The 16378-nt window shown below is 36.8% G+C and overlaps 1 protein-coding gene across 1 annotated transcript in view; it reads right to left on the bottom strand.

Annotated features, from left to right (window-relative positions):
- Positions 1–7948: 7948 nt before the first annotated feature.
- The window catches only part of gig (TSC complex subunit tuberin), a 70534-nt gene continuing 62104 nt past the window's right edge, over positions 7949–16378 (bottom strand). Inside the window, exons 39-41 of the mRNA XM_089240636.1 lie at positions 13891–13972; positions 11405–11496; positions 7949–8219 (exon numbers count right to left, since the gene is read on the bottom strand). Coding sequence (XP_089096762.1) covers positions 8037–8219; positions 11405–11496; positions 13891–13972 — 357 coding nt within the window. The 3' untranslated portion in view covers positions 7949–8036. The remainder of the gene's footprint in view (positions 8220–11404; positions 11497–13890; positions 13973–16378) is intronic.

The following is a 16378-nucleotide window of genomic DNA, read 5'->3' as shown; positions in this document are numbered from 1 at the left end:
TTCTTTGAAATGGTGGACTGATGAGTTAGCAGCTTCACGCAGGCAACTTCGTAAACTAGAGCGTCGTTTCATTAAGGCCAAGGGTGATGATAGAGTACAGGCGAGGATGGAGTTTAGAAAATTCAGAGCAGGGCATATTAAGGCCGTAAACAAGGCAAAAACGACTAGTTGGATTGCCTTTTGCACAGAGGAAAGCCGCCCATTTGGACAAGCATACAAATCTATGTTCAAAACGAAGCGTCTACCACCACAGGTAATGATGTCCAACGGTCCACATACTGGTGCCACGATGCTGGAAGCGGCCCAAGCACAATTGGAGGAGATTTTTCCGAACCTCCCGGATACTATAAATTTGACTCCATACACGCCATCTATGATTATGACGGACCCACCATTCACTCATACGGAGATCAATCAAATAGTCAGAAGACTGAACAATAAACGAGCTCCGGGTATTGATAACATAAATATTCCTCTTTTGAAAACCCTAGTCGCAGCCCATGGTCATGTTATCTCAGATATCTTCAATAGTTTAGTCAAGTTGTCGGTGTTCCCAAAGTGTTTCAAACGTGGTAAGGTCTTGCTTTTCCTGAAGAAAGATAGGGATCCAGGGGTGCTGCAGTCGTATCGCCCCATCTGTTTACTCTCTACAATGGGTAAAGTCCTAGAAAAATTGGTGGTGCAACGGATCACCTACTATCTAGAGAAGGCAGATTGGCTTAGCCCAAGACAGTTCGGATTTCGTACAGGTGGCTCGGCAGAAAAAGCAATAGCATCACTGATGGAAGAGATCACGACTAGACATCGACGAGGTCAAGTAACGGCCATAGTATCCATAGACATTCGCGGTGCTTTTGATTCGGTCCGCCATGAGATAATAATCAATACTGTACGAAAATTACCAATTCCTTACAATCTCATTTGTATAGTGGAGAACATGCTAAAAGATCGAACGGTTGTGATGCCAACTGATGGAGGAGACGCGGAAAAGCATCAGGCCATGGGCTGTCCTCAAGGCTCATGCAGCGGTCCGCTACTATGGTCTATCGTGCTTGACTCACTGCTGAAAAAGAATTGGGGACCGGATGTCTATGTCCAAGCTTTCGCCGATGATCTGGTGTTTGTGATCTCGGCGAGAACTCCCAACGACATTGGCAGCACTGCGGATGCCGCGTTTGACGAACTGTCAAAATGGCTAGAAGATAATCGTCTCAGCATGGAGGTGACTAAAACTAAATTACTATGGCCACACCCCAAGAAAAAACGTCCCTGCATAAGAATCAATGGTGTTCGACTGCAAATATCTAAATGCATGAAATATCTTGGAGTGCATATTGACCATCAGTTCAAATTCACGACGCATGTGGCGAAACAAATTGATAAGGCTCAAGACACCATGCAAAAATTGAGACGCATAGCAGGTCCAAAGTGGGGTATACGCCAAAAATTTAGGAACATTTTGTACAGATCGGTTGTACAACGGCAAATTTCATACGCAAGCGCCATCTGGTATCACAACCCGACACAGAGACTCCGTAAATTACTAGATGTTGCCCAACGCCCGTTCTTATTGTATGTAACTGGTGCATACAGAACTACGGCCAATGATGTTCTGTATACTGCTACGGGAAACCCTCCGCTCAGCCTATATGTTGAATATGACGCTCGTCGATCTACAATCCTGCATTTGGGTAAGGAGGTCTGGATGGACGGAATTCTTATAACACCTGATGCCTACGAAGGGAACAATAGGAGTTGGCTTCATCATCCCAGTGTGGACTTGTTCCAGAATCAAGTTCCGCTGCCTGGTACGGAACAATGCTCATCGGATGAAGCTATTAGTATATTCACGGACGGCTCAAAAACAGAGACATCCACGGCCTGTGCATACGTAGTTATGAATGCAGAAGGATCTGTTGAAGAGGCTTGGAGTCGACGGTTGCGTCAAGGGAACAGTATCTTTCAGGCGGAGGTTCTGGCCATACTAGCTGCAGTAGAATGGGCGATTAAGCTGAATCAGCAGACGACGATATATACTGACAGCGTGTCTAGTATTAATGCGATTCGTGATCAGCGCACTCCACATGAAAATACTCGGCGAATACGCAAGCATTTATACGACCATCCGTCTATCAGTATCAAATGGGTCAAAGGCCATGCAGGAATAGCTGGGAATGAAATTGCGGACAGATTGGCCAAAGATGCTCTTAATCTCCCAACGGAAGAACAACTCTTGCTACCACGCAGTCACATCAAACACGTGCTAAAAAGTGACCTGTTACAAAAGTGGCAACAGCTATGGGACAAGAATGCACATAAAGATGCCTATAAGATACAGAAACACGTCCGTTGGAATAGTTCCATTTGGTCTAGAGAGAAAGTGATCATGATAACTGAGCACGGCCCATTACCGACGTATCTTGAACGTTTCAAGAAGTCGGACAACGCCATGTGTGCTTGTGGTGAGATTGGATCTTTATGGCATTACCTGACATCTTGCCCATATACAAAAAAATTTCATTTTGGTGCTATTCCCGAAAACGGTCGACTGTGTTTCAAAAAAAGAGTTTTGAAGAGCCCTATGGGCCTTGCTCGGGTGCGGTGGATTATATTGTTCCTCGATAGCAACTTACATCGCATACATACTAAGAAGACTGGAAGTGCGCGTCTGAGCGGTGGGAGCGATGACGAGTTCAAACCGGCAAGAGCCCCAGCGATTGATCTTAAGAGGAAATATGATCTTCGACCACGTCGGCGTCAACAAAAGTAACCGAGAAATGAAAAACAGAAGCAAGTTCACCTGCAAGGAGACGAATCAAGTCATCGATGGCAAGGACGAATTAAGTGTTATTTACTCGGCTATATAGTGAATTGTGCTGATCTCAGTTCACCCGGTGACGATTCGGGAAACGACTGGCGGCTTAGACGATGATGATCTGCGGCTAATTCACAGTGATTCGAAATTTTATATACCAAGATTATCGGCAATCATTCGATCAATTGACGATTACTGGATTCTTATGGGATGGACGGCTATACACCAGCATCTTATAATCCCGTTTATAATTTTGATTGCCCATTGGCGTTGATTGTTTAGATTTTATTTATTTGTTATATGACTTCAGAAGTTGACGATCAATTTTTATGTAAATTATTTTATTTTGCTGCCTTCGTCTGAGGTGGTCATGTTACGTTGTTTTTAATAAAACTTTCCTGATACACCCATCCTTCGGGAACGCTTCGATATCTCTCTGAGATGGGAAGCGGGGTGTATCCGGTCTTCAAAGGTCCTCTCTCCGCAGCTCCAAGATTGAGCATCTTCTCCTGTCCTCCCTAGCACCGAACCATCTAACAAAAGTTACTGTGTTTCTTGCACCATTCTGTTCCACCATGCCTTCCACAAGATTGGCTTTATCTGTTTCAACAGTGTATATAACGAGTTTGGGTGTAGTTATTTGGCTCTTCCCTGGAGCCTAGGGTTGTTCACTATCTCAGATTCTAGCTTACCATCGTCAGCCTCTGTCACTTCCAAGATCACACCTTTGTTGGTGTTCCTTGCCATTCCACTCGCACACCTGGACTTACGTCCTGTTCCAGTTCCTGCATCGTGTCTCCTTATCCTTCTTCTGAAGGATAAGTTTTGCAACTTTGTGGTTCTTCCTAGTCTTCCCCTCGATGACTCAAGGTTCTTCACCTTCAGATCTAGCAACCTGATTGCGTCTAACATTGCCCAGGCCGCATCCTTGATGGTCTTTCCCAGTGCCTTCTCTCTCCTATTTCGCTCTCAAGGGTCACATCTCAAGATGTGACCCTTGAGAGATGGTGGAGATGTCGTGGATTGTCGTGGAGATGTCAGAGGATGAAGGGTTACATCCTCTAACGCTTCAAGCAGCTCAGGATATTAAAAATAATAGAGGAATATTGATTTTTAGTGTACACAGAGTGTCAACAAGCATAGAAGATTGCTGTGTAATGAGCGCTGCGTTCCCCTGTGGCTACTTCTTTGGTCGTGCCGCTCTCTCTCACATTCTCACATATTGTCTTGTTGAATATTTTCCTCAGATCCACTGGAAGGTTTTTGACTGAGAATCCTGCTTCCACTCTGGTGCTTTCCAGCATAGAGACTCTTTCCATTAGCTTTTTGTTCTCCTCTCTTGTGCTGTTCCACTGCCATGTTTAACTTTTCCACAAGCTGTTGCATCTTCTATTGCACTCTCTACCTCTTTCTTTTCAGCTCGTCCTCGCAGGATCTTGAACTCTCGTTCTGCAAATGTGACTCTCAGTGCATCCATCTTTTTGATGTAGATGCCAGTGATCTTTTCTCATTCTGCTGCAAACCGGCTTCCCCACCCTTATCTTGATGGGTCTCATTGCTCATTTGCTTATCATACCCGTTTCGCCTCATCCATTTCCTGCGCAACCTGTAGCACTTCTGACAGCTTGCTATGCAAGTCCTCCCTTGAATTCTTGTGACATGCCCCCATAGCGACAATGTCTTGCTTAATGCCTTTTATCCTTCTCTTGTTGTTCTCCATCTTTGGTGGTGTTGTTCTTACTAGCTTGCACTCTTGTTCTTATGTGCCAGCTGGTGCCCCGTTCGTGCCACCCGATGAGCACCACTTGGAGGTGGGGGTTAGGTAGTGTGACTTTTCACGTTATTGTATCCTAATCTTGTGGGAAAAAAAATTAATTCCCCCAGCTGCATAGACTCTGGGTCGTTGTATGGCTGAGGCTGTTCTTTCGCTTACTTTAGCCTTTTATTGTCACACTTGTTGGCACTTGCTTGTCTCAACCCTTTGGTAAACTAAAGGTTGTGTTCAGGGTTTAAGCTGTGGTCGCATTTTTCGCAAAATGCATAAGAAAATCCTAGAATGTGAAAGAAGTGGTAGCCACTTTAGCAAAAATATGCACAGGAGGTGCGGAACGAGTGGACATCCATCAATCATTACATTAGCATTTTTCTAAAGCGCCCCCCCCCCCAAATGTAATTTCCCATATGTTTCTATATGGGAAATCATTCAATATGTTCAGGTATGGCCCAAAAAATTTGAAGATAAGTTTTATAAAGCACTGTAAAAAACACAAACTGGCAAAAGGCTGAAATTAGCAGCTTCACAATTGGTTGAAGGAAGTCTTTTATTTTGAAACCATGTACATGATCCAGTCAGTTTTGTACAAAATCACATTAGCAGGGGTTTCCACTAACATGAAACTTCTTGTGGAACTGTTGATAATAATCAGGCTGTTTCGTGGAACCCTTGATAAGATATTGAGACTGTTCCATTCACACTGGAGCATTCTCAGACTCTAAATGTTCATTTTCTGTAAAATTATTCAACAAGGAAAAAATGATGCCTTTCTTAGTTACTTTTGTCCATAACCAATAAAAAGGTAAAAATAAAATTTTATATGCAAAAATATGCCTTTTAGAAAATATTGAAAATAACTACACAGTACGATAATATGACATGTAAGAAACATCATTGAATTGGAACTCCTGCTGTCACCTGTCAAATAAAAAACAACTGTTGTAATTCCTCAATTAAAATTGGTGACTGGTTTTTGATTAATGTACTGCATAAATAAAAAAAAATGCATAGTATGATATTGATAAATATTTTATGAGCAATATTATTAGTTAAACTACTGAGTTTGGTGAGAAACATTATCGGCTGTTTGTTTAGTGTAAAATAATAAAAGTAAAACCCGCAAAGTGGAATCAGCACTCCTTTGGCTTTTTGTAATTATTGTCAAAGAGTATTCAGACAAGAAAAACTTACTCCTTTACAAGTTTCTTACTTGTATTATTTTACACAAAACAGATATAACTTAAAAATTTCATGGCGAACTTGATAATTAAATTTATTTTATTACTGAAAAACAATTTGTTAATGTCACAGCATATTTTTTTTAATGTGGTACATTAACCAAAAACCAGTCACTAATTTTAATTGAAGAATTACAAAAGTTGTTTTTTATTTGATAGGTGACAGCAAAAGTTCTAGTTCAATGATGGTATTTTACATGTAATATAATGTACTCTGCACTAATTCCAATATTTTGTAGAAGGCATATTTTTGCTGATAAAATTTTATTTTTACCCTTTATTGGTTATGGACGAAAGTATCTAAGAAAGGTGTCATTTTTTCATGGTGAATAAGTTCGCAAATTCACAAAATATGGACGTTTAGAGTATGAGAATGCTTCCATGTACATAGTTTTTTGCTGAGCAAAAAAAAATCCCCCATATTACATAAATCAGAATGTTATTTTGTCATTCCCTACAGATACCAAAATTCTGTGCATGGAGAAACAGGTTTCTGCAGATCAAATAAAAGACAATGTGCCCCATCAGGAGAAAAACAAGTTAGAGGGCACATTCATAGTGTTGGAATAAAATTTTTCTTTTTCTCCAGAGCATCTGAATGATCATCATCCCTCCCCTATACTGGCCCCCTAGACAGAGATTTTTGGCCGGACCTCCTCTTTTTTGAATTTAGTGTAAAAAATATATACATAAGATTTGTCACAGGTTCTCATGCTACAGTCCTTCAAGCCCTTGGAGAGGTCATAGTGCTCACTTAAACCACTGACGATAGATGCTTGATTTGCTACTAAGGAGATATTTACCTACAACACTGATAAACACCCTATGATTCAATGATTAGCATCGTGATAATTTCAGTTAAAAGTATGGCAGAGTTCCATACAGAAGCTTTTCTTCTGGTGATGGTTATAATCAAAGCTCTTGATTGGTGAATATGCTTCCCAATAGTCTGACAAGGCTCCAACCTTGAGTTCAACCAGCCACAGCATGGAGGATCCACATTCCCCAGTAGAGCCCCCAGGTCAGACTCTTCTTGGAGTGAACAAAAAATGAGAAAACTCCAGCCCCAACCCCTTGTGGGAGCCATGCGGTGACCTCAGTTGAATAGGGGTTTCCATAATAAGATCTGGCACAATGATTAATAACAATAAATATGTATATTAAGAGGAGGTGACAAAGCCTTCTTTCATTTTGGCTTTGGCATGGCAGCAGCTTTGATGTTGACATGGCAGTAGAGAGGGACACCTTTACATAAAGAACACTATTAAAAAAATTAACTAAAATTTTAAGTAGTATTTTCACTCCTCAATGAAATTCAGAGTAATAAAATTGAATTTTGATGCATGAATCACATGTCTAGATGCGTATTGGCGAACACTGGTTTTGTAAGAAACTTATGTTTGAAACCCCTGATCTATATATAATAGATCAGACAAACGTGGATGAAGCAACGTGATGTTGGATGAATCCAACTCATCAAAGCTTGCAAACTTTTAGTAACAAATTGACAATGCAATCAGAATTTTAAGAAAATGATTGTCATATTTGTAAAGGTTATTCGTAATTCCCTGGCTTTCTACAACAGTTTTTGTACAAATGAAGAATGTAGCTTTTCATTCGAATCTGAACTATTTCATTAAAAACGTTATCAACTGTGATCTTGAGCCTTTCAGGAAAAAAAGATACACACTCACCAAAACCAGTCGATCAATTAAGAACACAGTCAGAATTATTAATTAAATTCATGCGCGTGGTGTAACTTAAAACACTAATGAAATATATGTCTTACAAATTGAGATAAATTTCTGTTCAAAAAACTTAAAATTATTTTCCAGATTAAAAACTTTTATGAATACATTGAAACTGGCATTATGTTCTTAACTGTGTGTTTAAACCATCAACAAAAAAATTATGATAATTGACATAATTAGTAATTAGTTTTTAAAAATTGAAATAATTAGACCAGTAAATCATCATGACAGCAAATGCTGTTGTAGCAAGATGAATGGTTGAGATAAACATAAATATACACACAGGGATGTTTAAAAGTGAAAACCATGCAAATTTTTCAAATCTTTCAAAAAAACACACACAAAAATATTAAAGAAACACATAAAACTATTAATAAATATATAAGTAGAATTTTATTTTTTTGCTCTTATTTACATTTGGCCAAAAGAAAATACATTTTTTCTAAATTTGAAAACAACTAGATATAATCGGTAAAGTCATCAATGACATTTGTATGATTACCGGTCTGGATTTTTGTATTATCTTTTGACTTTTGCTCTTCTTGCACTTTGGCTCTTAGCCTTTTAATGGTTCGTAATCTGGCAAGCCAGTTTGATACATGAGCGGAATGTTGTGTTGGATCTAAGATCAAGGACGCAAGCTGAAAAAAAAAACCAAATAAATAATAATAATTTAAAACAAACATTGCTTTCTAAATGCAATTGAATATTCTATTACTCTTCTTAGATCTTGCTGCCACAAATGTTGTGGTTGCTTTTTCTCGCAAAATATATACATTTTAAGCTCCCGACTTGAAAGATTATATGTGTTTTGATTTAGAAATATGGTGAATATGAACTCTGGGGGCTTCCATCACAGGGCAGCACTTAAAGTTGAACTTTCAGGGGTTTTTTAAGATGGCATGATGTGAATATAAACATACCCTGCATCATTTTCGCTGAAAAAAATTTGAAGTGAATTGTTTTACTTATGAATCTCAAAAATTAAAAAAAATAAATATTTGCAGACATTTATGTTTTTAATGTATTTTTTGCATAAAAAATACAAAAACATCTTGAAAATTCCCAAAAATGAATGATCGAGTCTGAAAGGGTTAATATATGATAAGCATCTTTATTTTTTTAGAAAGCATCTCTCAGTTAATCCGAAGAACAAAAAAATGATGCTTGCATAAGCCAATATTTATAAAATTTGTGAAAGAACAACAAAAATGAGAGGAAATCAACAATTAACATTATGAAGTTCATGAAAGAAAAAAAACTCAACTAAAATATAACAGAAAATACATCATCTATCAATTGCGTATGAAATGGGTTCAGGAAGGGGAAGTCATGTGTAACTAACCTCCTTTGCTTCTATGATCACGAGACTAAGGCTATGGGTGAGAGCAATAATGTAGATGTTGTTTACCTTGATTTCCGGAAGGCATTCGATCGGATCCACCATGGTAAACTCTTGAAGCGTTTATACGAGATTAGGATTGGGGGCAACTTGCTGGATTGGATAGAATCATGGTTAAAAGATAGGTTGCAACAAGTTATGGTAAACGGGGAATTCTCTGGTTGGACAGGTGTCACAAGTGGAGTTCCTCAAGGAAGTGTCCTTGGCCCCATACCTTTTTCACTTTTTGTCGATAAACTTGATCAGGGTATCGATGGGATTGTTAGCAAATTCGCAGATGACGTGAAGCTAATGGTGATAATCGAGAATCAAAGCGATAGGGAGTTGCTGCAGACTAACTTAAACAGGATTGAAGCATTGGCAAATGAATGGAGCATGACGATTAGCGTTGATAAGTGCATGGCCACTCATTTTGGTTCGAACAACCCACAGTTCTCTTATGAGTTGAATGGTGTCTCTATCCCAGATACAAGTAGGGTCATTGATTTGGGAATTCTCATTGACGAGAGGCTTAGGTTTTCTGAACATTGTTCAGCAGTGGTCAAAAATGTTTGGTCTAATTTTCAAAAAAGTCTCTTCGCGTTCTCCTAAAGTCATTCTTCTGCTTTTTTGAGGCTTAGTTCGTCCAGGACTGCAGTAAGGTTTTGGAGACCATACCTACAGAGGGACATAGACTTGATTGAAGGGGCGCAGAGAAGAGCTTCGCGTGTCCTTATTGGCACACGGGCTTGAGTTATGAAGTGACTTCATTTTTTTTAATATGTTTACATTAGATGAACGCAGGTGTTGAGGAGATATGATCAAAGTGTTTAAAATTTTCAACGGGATGGATAGAATGGACCATGAACTCTTAGTACATCACCAATCGACTGCTTTTACAAGGGCATTATCGATTGGTAAGGGACAATGCAAGGTTATGGTGTCGCAGGGAATTTTCCTCTAATAGGGTTGTTAATAAATGGAATAGCTTACCCCTGGAGGTAGTAAATTGTAACACAATTGACACGTTTAAAAAGAAATACGATAAACATGTTGGAGTAAATCAAGAAGCTATCCATACTTAGAATAAGACAACCATAATACTCTTTATGAGCATTGTATAATATTTTATCATGTGTATATATTGTTTATAATTTTTGTGATTGTGCTTTTAATTGGGTTGCTGTATTTTTGAAATATATGACATCCATATTTGTTATGGGCATCTTTTTCTCAGCCACTTCGTTGGGCGTTGTGTTTGTATTTGAGATTATATTGCAATATTTTAACAATATAGAAATGTTTGTTTCTAATGTGCATATTATTAGCTTCTACTGATGGCTGCAACAAAAACCAATGAAGTTGGATCTCACTCGATAATAACAAAAAATAAATAAAATAAAAAATCATTACAATAACTAAAGAATAGAGTCCAGCTACTAATTTTTATCAGCTTTCAACACACTCAGTCACCTCCATCATACCAACCACTACTAATACCCAAATGAACGTTCTTAAAACTGTTTCTCTGTCTTCTAGCACTTATATCTTGAAATCTGTTGCATATCTTTCCACTTTTTAAAATCTGCTCTAAATTTCTAAAATATGATGAAGAAATCTTTAGATTACACACAAGCCATGTCTTTTACATGAAAAATGAAAAACCTAGAACTTCGCCAGCAATATGAATTCAGGCTAGAAACCTGTTTACATGGCACTAAAACGTCTGACAGTTTTTCCCTGTTGAAAGGATCATGGGTGGCATAAGGAGGAACGAGCATCTATACATGCACTAAAAGAGAAGGATAACATTTTAGTACATTCTTTTTTTTTCCCCACGAGACAATAAAGAACTGTCAAATGGGTTCAATTCCAAAAATAAACTGCTTTTAAACAAACTTTTAATATAAATATATATTATTTAATAATTAAAGCTTTTAAATAAACTCCACAAACTTGCAGATGTAAATGGAGCTTTATTGGATCAAGGATGGGTCTCTTATTCTTCTATGAGACTCAACTTCTCTAGTGTGATACAATATAGCCAGAAGGTATTTCTTCATGAAATAGAAAAATCTCTTGCAAATAAAAATGTTTTTTGCACATTAAATAATTTAATTAAATTTGTTAGAAATAGTGTTGTATGTGCTGGTGTTCATATTTTTCGTATGTTACAGTTTCAAGACCTCAGACCAGCTTGTTATGAGAACTGATCTCCCTTTCAAAAAGTACCCCATCCCACAGAGAGCAATCAGGCATACAACATTGAAAATTCATGAATAATACCACTAAAATCTGCTCGCAGAGTTGTTTGCTTCTGAACTCAGAAGACAAACTGCAACCCTTCCAAAAACACATAAAGAACATTCCTAAGAAACAAACTTCATATTAGATACAGAACACATGTATATGATGCAAAAGAATAGGAGGGGGGTGAAAACTCACGTTAGCATGCAGAGCCATTTGGCGGACAAAGATAGGTAAGCTCTCATCAGAAACAATATACGGCTCTGTATGTCCAAAAGTTTCTAATAGTTCTGGAAAAGCAGAGAGGAAGATAAATAATGCACATATAGTCATAGTCTGACATGCATCAGTACTTTATTTCAACACTAACTAAGTTAAATTTTTCTACTGACATATTAGTGAAGCAATTAGGCAACTAAGTTTCATAATCCCAATGACCATAATCTGCATCTATTGTATTCAGAAAAAGACAGACAACATCACTACTTGCCAAAAAAAGATGCTAAGTGTGGGAAGAATTATTTATTATGACTGAAATTACCAAAAAATTGCCTTTGGACAAGAAATAAAAGGCTAGCGAAAATCTGCCATGAATTAAAATGTACTTCACAAAGAAAAAAAAAGTTAACTGTAACAAATATGTAATATAGCTATCTGTATATCTTCTGGTACGATTTCAGGTAAAATAATTCAAGCACAGGGGGAAAAACGGGAATGCCTCATAAAAGGCGAATCAAATGGTGATCCCATTTTTTTACTTATTCGTCTCAGATGTGACTCTCACAGATTTCCCTTTGAAGAACATGACATCAAAACCTTTGCTCAAATCGAAATAGAAAATTTCGGACGAGAACAACATAAACGCGGTGACGTATATGTTGAGATATTACTAGATTTTTGTATTAAGGCTCAGAGAATTGATACATTTAGTTTCTGACTTTTTAAATTCTTGTTTTTTTTCAAATGACATGTTCCTTTATAAAGATGGAAATGTTTGCCAACAAAAGAATCTGTGTGATGTTCAGATTTTTTTAAACACTTTTTTTTTCTCGCCATCATCATATGAGGGGATGGGGAAGGGGGGTTGAAGTCAAAATAGTGTAAGTCGAGTAATTTTCATTTTAAAAAAAAGAGGGTTTTGCTAGAATTGTTTCATAGAGTCCCACATTGAAAATTTTGTAATTTCACAATCTAGTGGCAAACTATCAAAGCCGAGACATTTTTCATAGTTCATTTTTTTCTTTCAAAAGTTTAGCATTTCTGGACTTGAATCAAGAGTTTTGAAAATTTTAACTTGCAACCATTCTGACTTTAACCCCCCCCCCCCCATATAATGCTATCTCAATGTGAAACTCTGCCATCATTAGTTTGAAAATCTTAGAATAGTTAGTTTTTAACCCACTGTCCACAGACCAAATGTGGCCTTTTGAGCTTTTTCTCCATGGCCTGCCAACCATTTTAAGAAATTAACTACTTCACATTGAAAAAAGATTAAATTTCCTTTTTAATAATTAAAGCCCTTCTGGGGCACTGAGATATGTACTACACTATAACTTTGGAGCCAGGAGGCAACCAGATCACATTCCGTTATGGCAATATTGGCCATTGCCTTTATAGACATGGGGTACCTCTTGAATAAAAGGTGTTCCAGAGTTACCCCCTTATAGACACGGGGTACCTCTGGAACACCTTTTATTCAATAAATATTCAAATATAAAAAATAAATCATAAAAATTACGTATGATGGAGATCAATCAAAATATTAACACTTGTATAATGGTTCATTAAAATCATGTTAATTGGTGTGCTGAACATCCATGACAGCAGAGTCATGTCATGCTGATCAAATTGCTAATTTTTAATCTAATAGCATTTATAACCGAGATGCTTTTGATACATTAAGAGCACAATCATAACATTCACTAACAAAAACTTTTGGGCACCTTTGTTTTCATGTATTTTGGGGGAGAAACTTCAATATCCAAAAGGTATACATAATTACAGAAATGCTGAAAAACACCTTAATGAAAGAAAGTATTCTAACAATTTTTTTCAAAATATTTGATACAATTTCTGAAAGTAACAATTTCAGAATTGATTTCAGTATTGTTCAATGAAATTAATTCATAATTGATGAAAGAAATGACTTAATAAGAGGAATAATAATTCACGAAAGCCATTTTAGAATTATGTAGTGGAAGGGGAGGAATTCAGAATCGGGAAAAGAAATAATTTCGGAATTATTGAAAATTCATGCTCAATGAAAGAAATTTTAAAAAAAATTCTTCAACAATTTAAGGCCCTTGTTTTACTTGGGGCCTGTTGGGCCATTCATTACGTTGCCCCTGTACATCAAGTCCTCATGAATCTGTGTATACACCATCTTACAATTCTAAATATCATAGTGTGACTTGGTGTGGTGGCCTGCAAACGTTATTTTAAAACGCGAATTTTAATTTGACTCGCTTTGTTTGAAAGGGTGAAGAACCAAGTTAGAGAATGTGATCAGAAAATAGATACTCAAAGCTGAGAAGATTCATATAAAATCCAAAAGGATGATCCATGATGCAAGCGTTTAGATTATTTTATGTCTGTAAGACTCAGTTTAGCAAGGCAGTTAATTTAATTGTGTGGAAATTTTAGCATCATCGAAAAACCCTTGATCATTAAAACACTATACTTACTTTCAGTTTTGACTTTTATACTCACAACATTGCTATTGTAATCTTCTGGTTGAATTATCACACAAGCAGTAGTAAACTGACTCTGCAACCAATTAAATATTGATTAAAATAGAATAAAGAAAAGTAAAAATTATAATGAAAATCTCAATGGAAACATTTCTAAGTAAACTAGCAATTTTTTTTATTGCAGTTGTTTTTAAACTTTTGTGATGCAGCTTCTCTTAGCTTTCAAAATATGCACATGCATCACCATACACTGAGTGATTTAAAAAATTCTGAAGTTTTTGTGGTTTTACCAAGAAACTTTGATGCCTTTCTAGGAAAAGGAGCCTCACAGTTTGAAAACTATCAGTGTAGTTAAACTCAAAGTGCCAAGTTCAACTTCCTATATTTTTCTGCAATTTTTTCCATGCACAAAATCTAGAAATAGAGCAGTTTTCTTTCTGCACTGTATCTAGGGATTAAGTTCAAGTCTATATTTACTCCAAAAGATCTTCTATACTTCTTTTAATCACGAACTTTACCACATATCAGTAACATGCATACCATACTAGGTCACTTTCACTTCAATATCATTGAAGTTATGTAAAGAAAAAACAAAATTTTTTTTCATTTAAATCAATAATTTTCTTAAAAATATGAAGTGATTTAAATCAGCGTACCCTGACACTAAATACATGTACAATTGCCGTTTGATATCACAAACCAATACGTTTTTATGAACTAGTCTACTGATTCCTAATATTACACCATTTCTTTGAACGTCTTTTCAATATTTTACAAACTTTACATTTTTCGACCTAATTGTTCAAATGCACTTAAATCCGTTAAAATGTGTCGACTGTGATGGATATTAATTTACAGAATTATGCTCAGGCAACACTTCCCTAGTGTGATGTCAAATCACAATAGAAGGAAATACAAAATCTTCTAATGCACTTCGACTCTCAATGGGTGTCGAAATGCATTAGGAGTTTTTGTATTTCCTTCTATTTGGCTTATTGATTTATGGAGTATGTTTGGTTTGACTGTTTTTCTGTTGGATTGGATTTTGGTTTTATTGCCACAAGGTCAAATTGCACAAAAACAAAACTGTTTTCAGTTCAATAATGGAGCTTTCACAAGAGCATTAGCTAAAAAATATTAAAGACCAATGAGTGTAACCCTTTTAAGCGGTTTTTAAGATTGCCCTGATTGGCATTATAATAGCCACCGTGAAAATCACTGAATCTTCTGTAAAATGCCACACCTCAAGAAGAATATTTTTTCGCGATATTATACAGCTGATAAGTGCTTCCCCCTCCCATACTATAAGGAAATAGGCTATCTAAATGTATCTGCGTTAAAGTATGGGTGGCTGCAGACACCCATGCTTTTGAAGTGTTTTTGTTTTTATCATTCCTGTTTCCAGCTAACAACTCCATTGATAGTGGCATTAGGAGTTAGCAAATAGGAATAGTAATGATCCATGGAGTTGAAACTTTTACTGTCACGGTTGTTAGGATTAACTCGATTGATAATGGAGTTGACCCTCGACGTCATGAGATGGTCCTGGCGGCCATGACCATTCATGTTTTGGTGAGAGTTGTTTCCTCCATTTTCGTATGACACTACCTAAAACCAAAGCATGGGATTGGTTCTCTTTCAGTTGTCTGCCAAGTTTTGCCATGGTTCCCCCATATAAAGAAAGTGTGCCATTGTGTTGACACTTATTTCTGTTTACATTTAGTTACAGTGATTTTACGAGCTGAGCCGTTTCTAACGTGAGTGCATATTAACATTAGGCCTATTTCCTGAATTTTAAAACATTCAAGAAGACTAACGAGACCAAGACATGGCCCAATGCTTCACAACACAGAAAATAGTAGAAAAAACGAATAATAGAAATAATCTTTTCCTATTATTTGAAATTTTCCTATTATTTGAAATATTCCTATACTACTGAACAAAAGCTGCCTCCTCCCACTGGCAGTTCATTTAACAGGTTATCATGTTATCAAAAGAAAACTCACAACTGTATCTGGGCTAGGCATTGCTGAAATAAGAGGGTTTTAAAGAAACGAGATATCTCAGAGTTTCTGAAATGAAAGGAATCAAATTAGGCAAGATATCTCTTCTTTGAAGCAGTAAGGCTTAAATCTGGTTCATTGTAATCACAGAAACCTTGGATGTTTGTTAATTGCACACATTTCTACATTCTTCAGTATCGCAAACAAGTGTTTTTCACAGTTTTGTTGATTTTCATGAAGGCAGAACAAGTCTGGAAAAGCAAGAATAAAATAAGGGACCTTCCCCCACTGTGATCTCTTAAAATGTTTACAGCGCAAAAACAAGGGTGTGGGAAGAGTCTTGAGTAACTTATGAAAGCACAGTAAATACTTTGGACATTGGATCACCAAAAAATTAACCTCTTCACACCTGAGCCAAAACTGACTATTGCAAAAAAAAAAAAATTTCGATGGATGTGTGTTTATTGTATGTCACAATC

The sequence above is a fragment of the Pholcus phalangioides genome, unplaced genomic scaffold (genome assembly GCF_987345545.1).
Source record: "Pholcus phalangioides strain wild (caught in Gottingen) unplaced genomic scaffold, Ppha-v1.0 ptg000013l_1, whole genome shotgun sequence".
In the NCBI taxonomy this organism is placed as follows: Eukaryota; Metazoa; Arthropoda; class Arachnida; order Araneae; family Pholcidae; genus Pholcus; species Pholcus phalangioides.
This window is presented reverse-complemented; position numbering and strand designations above follow the sequence as displayed.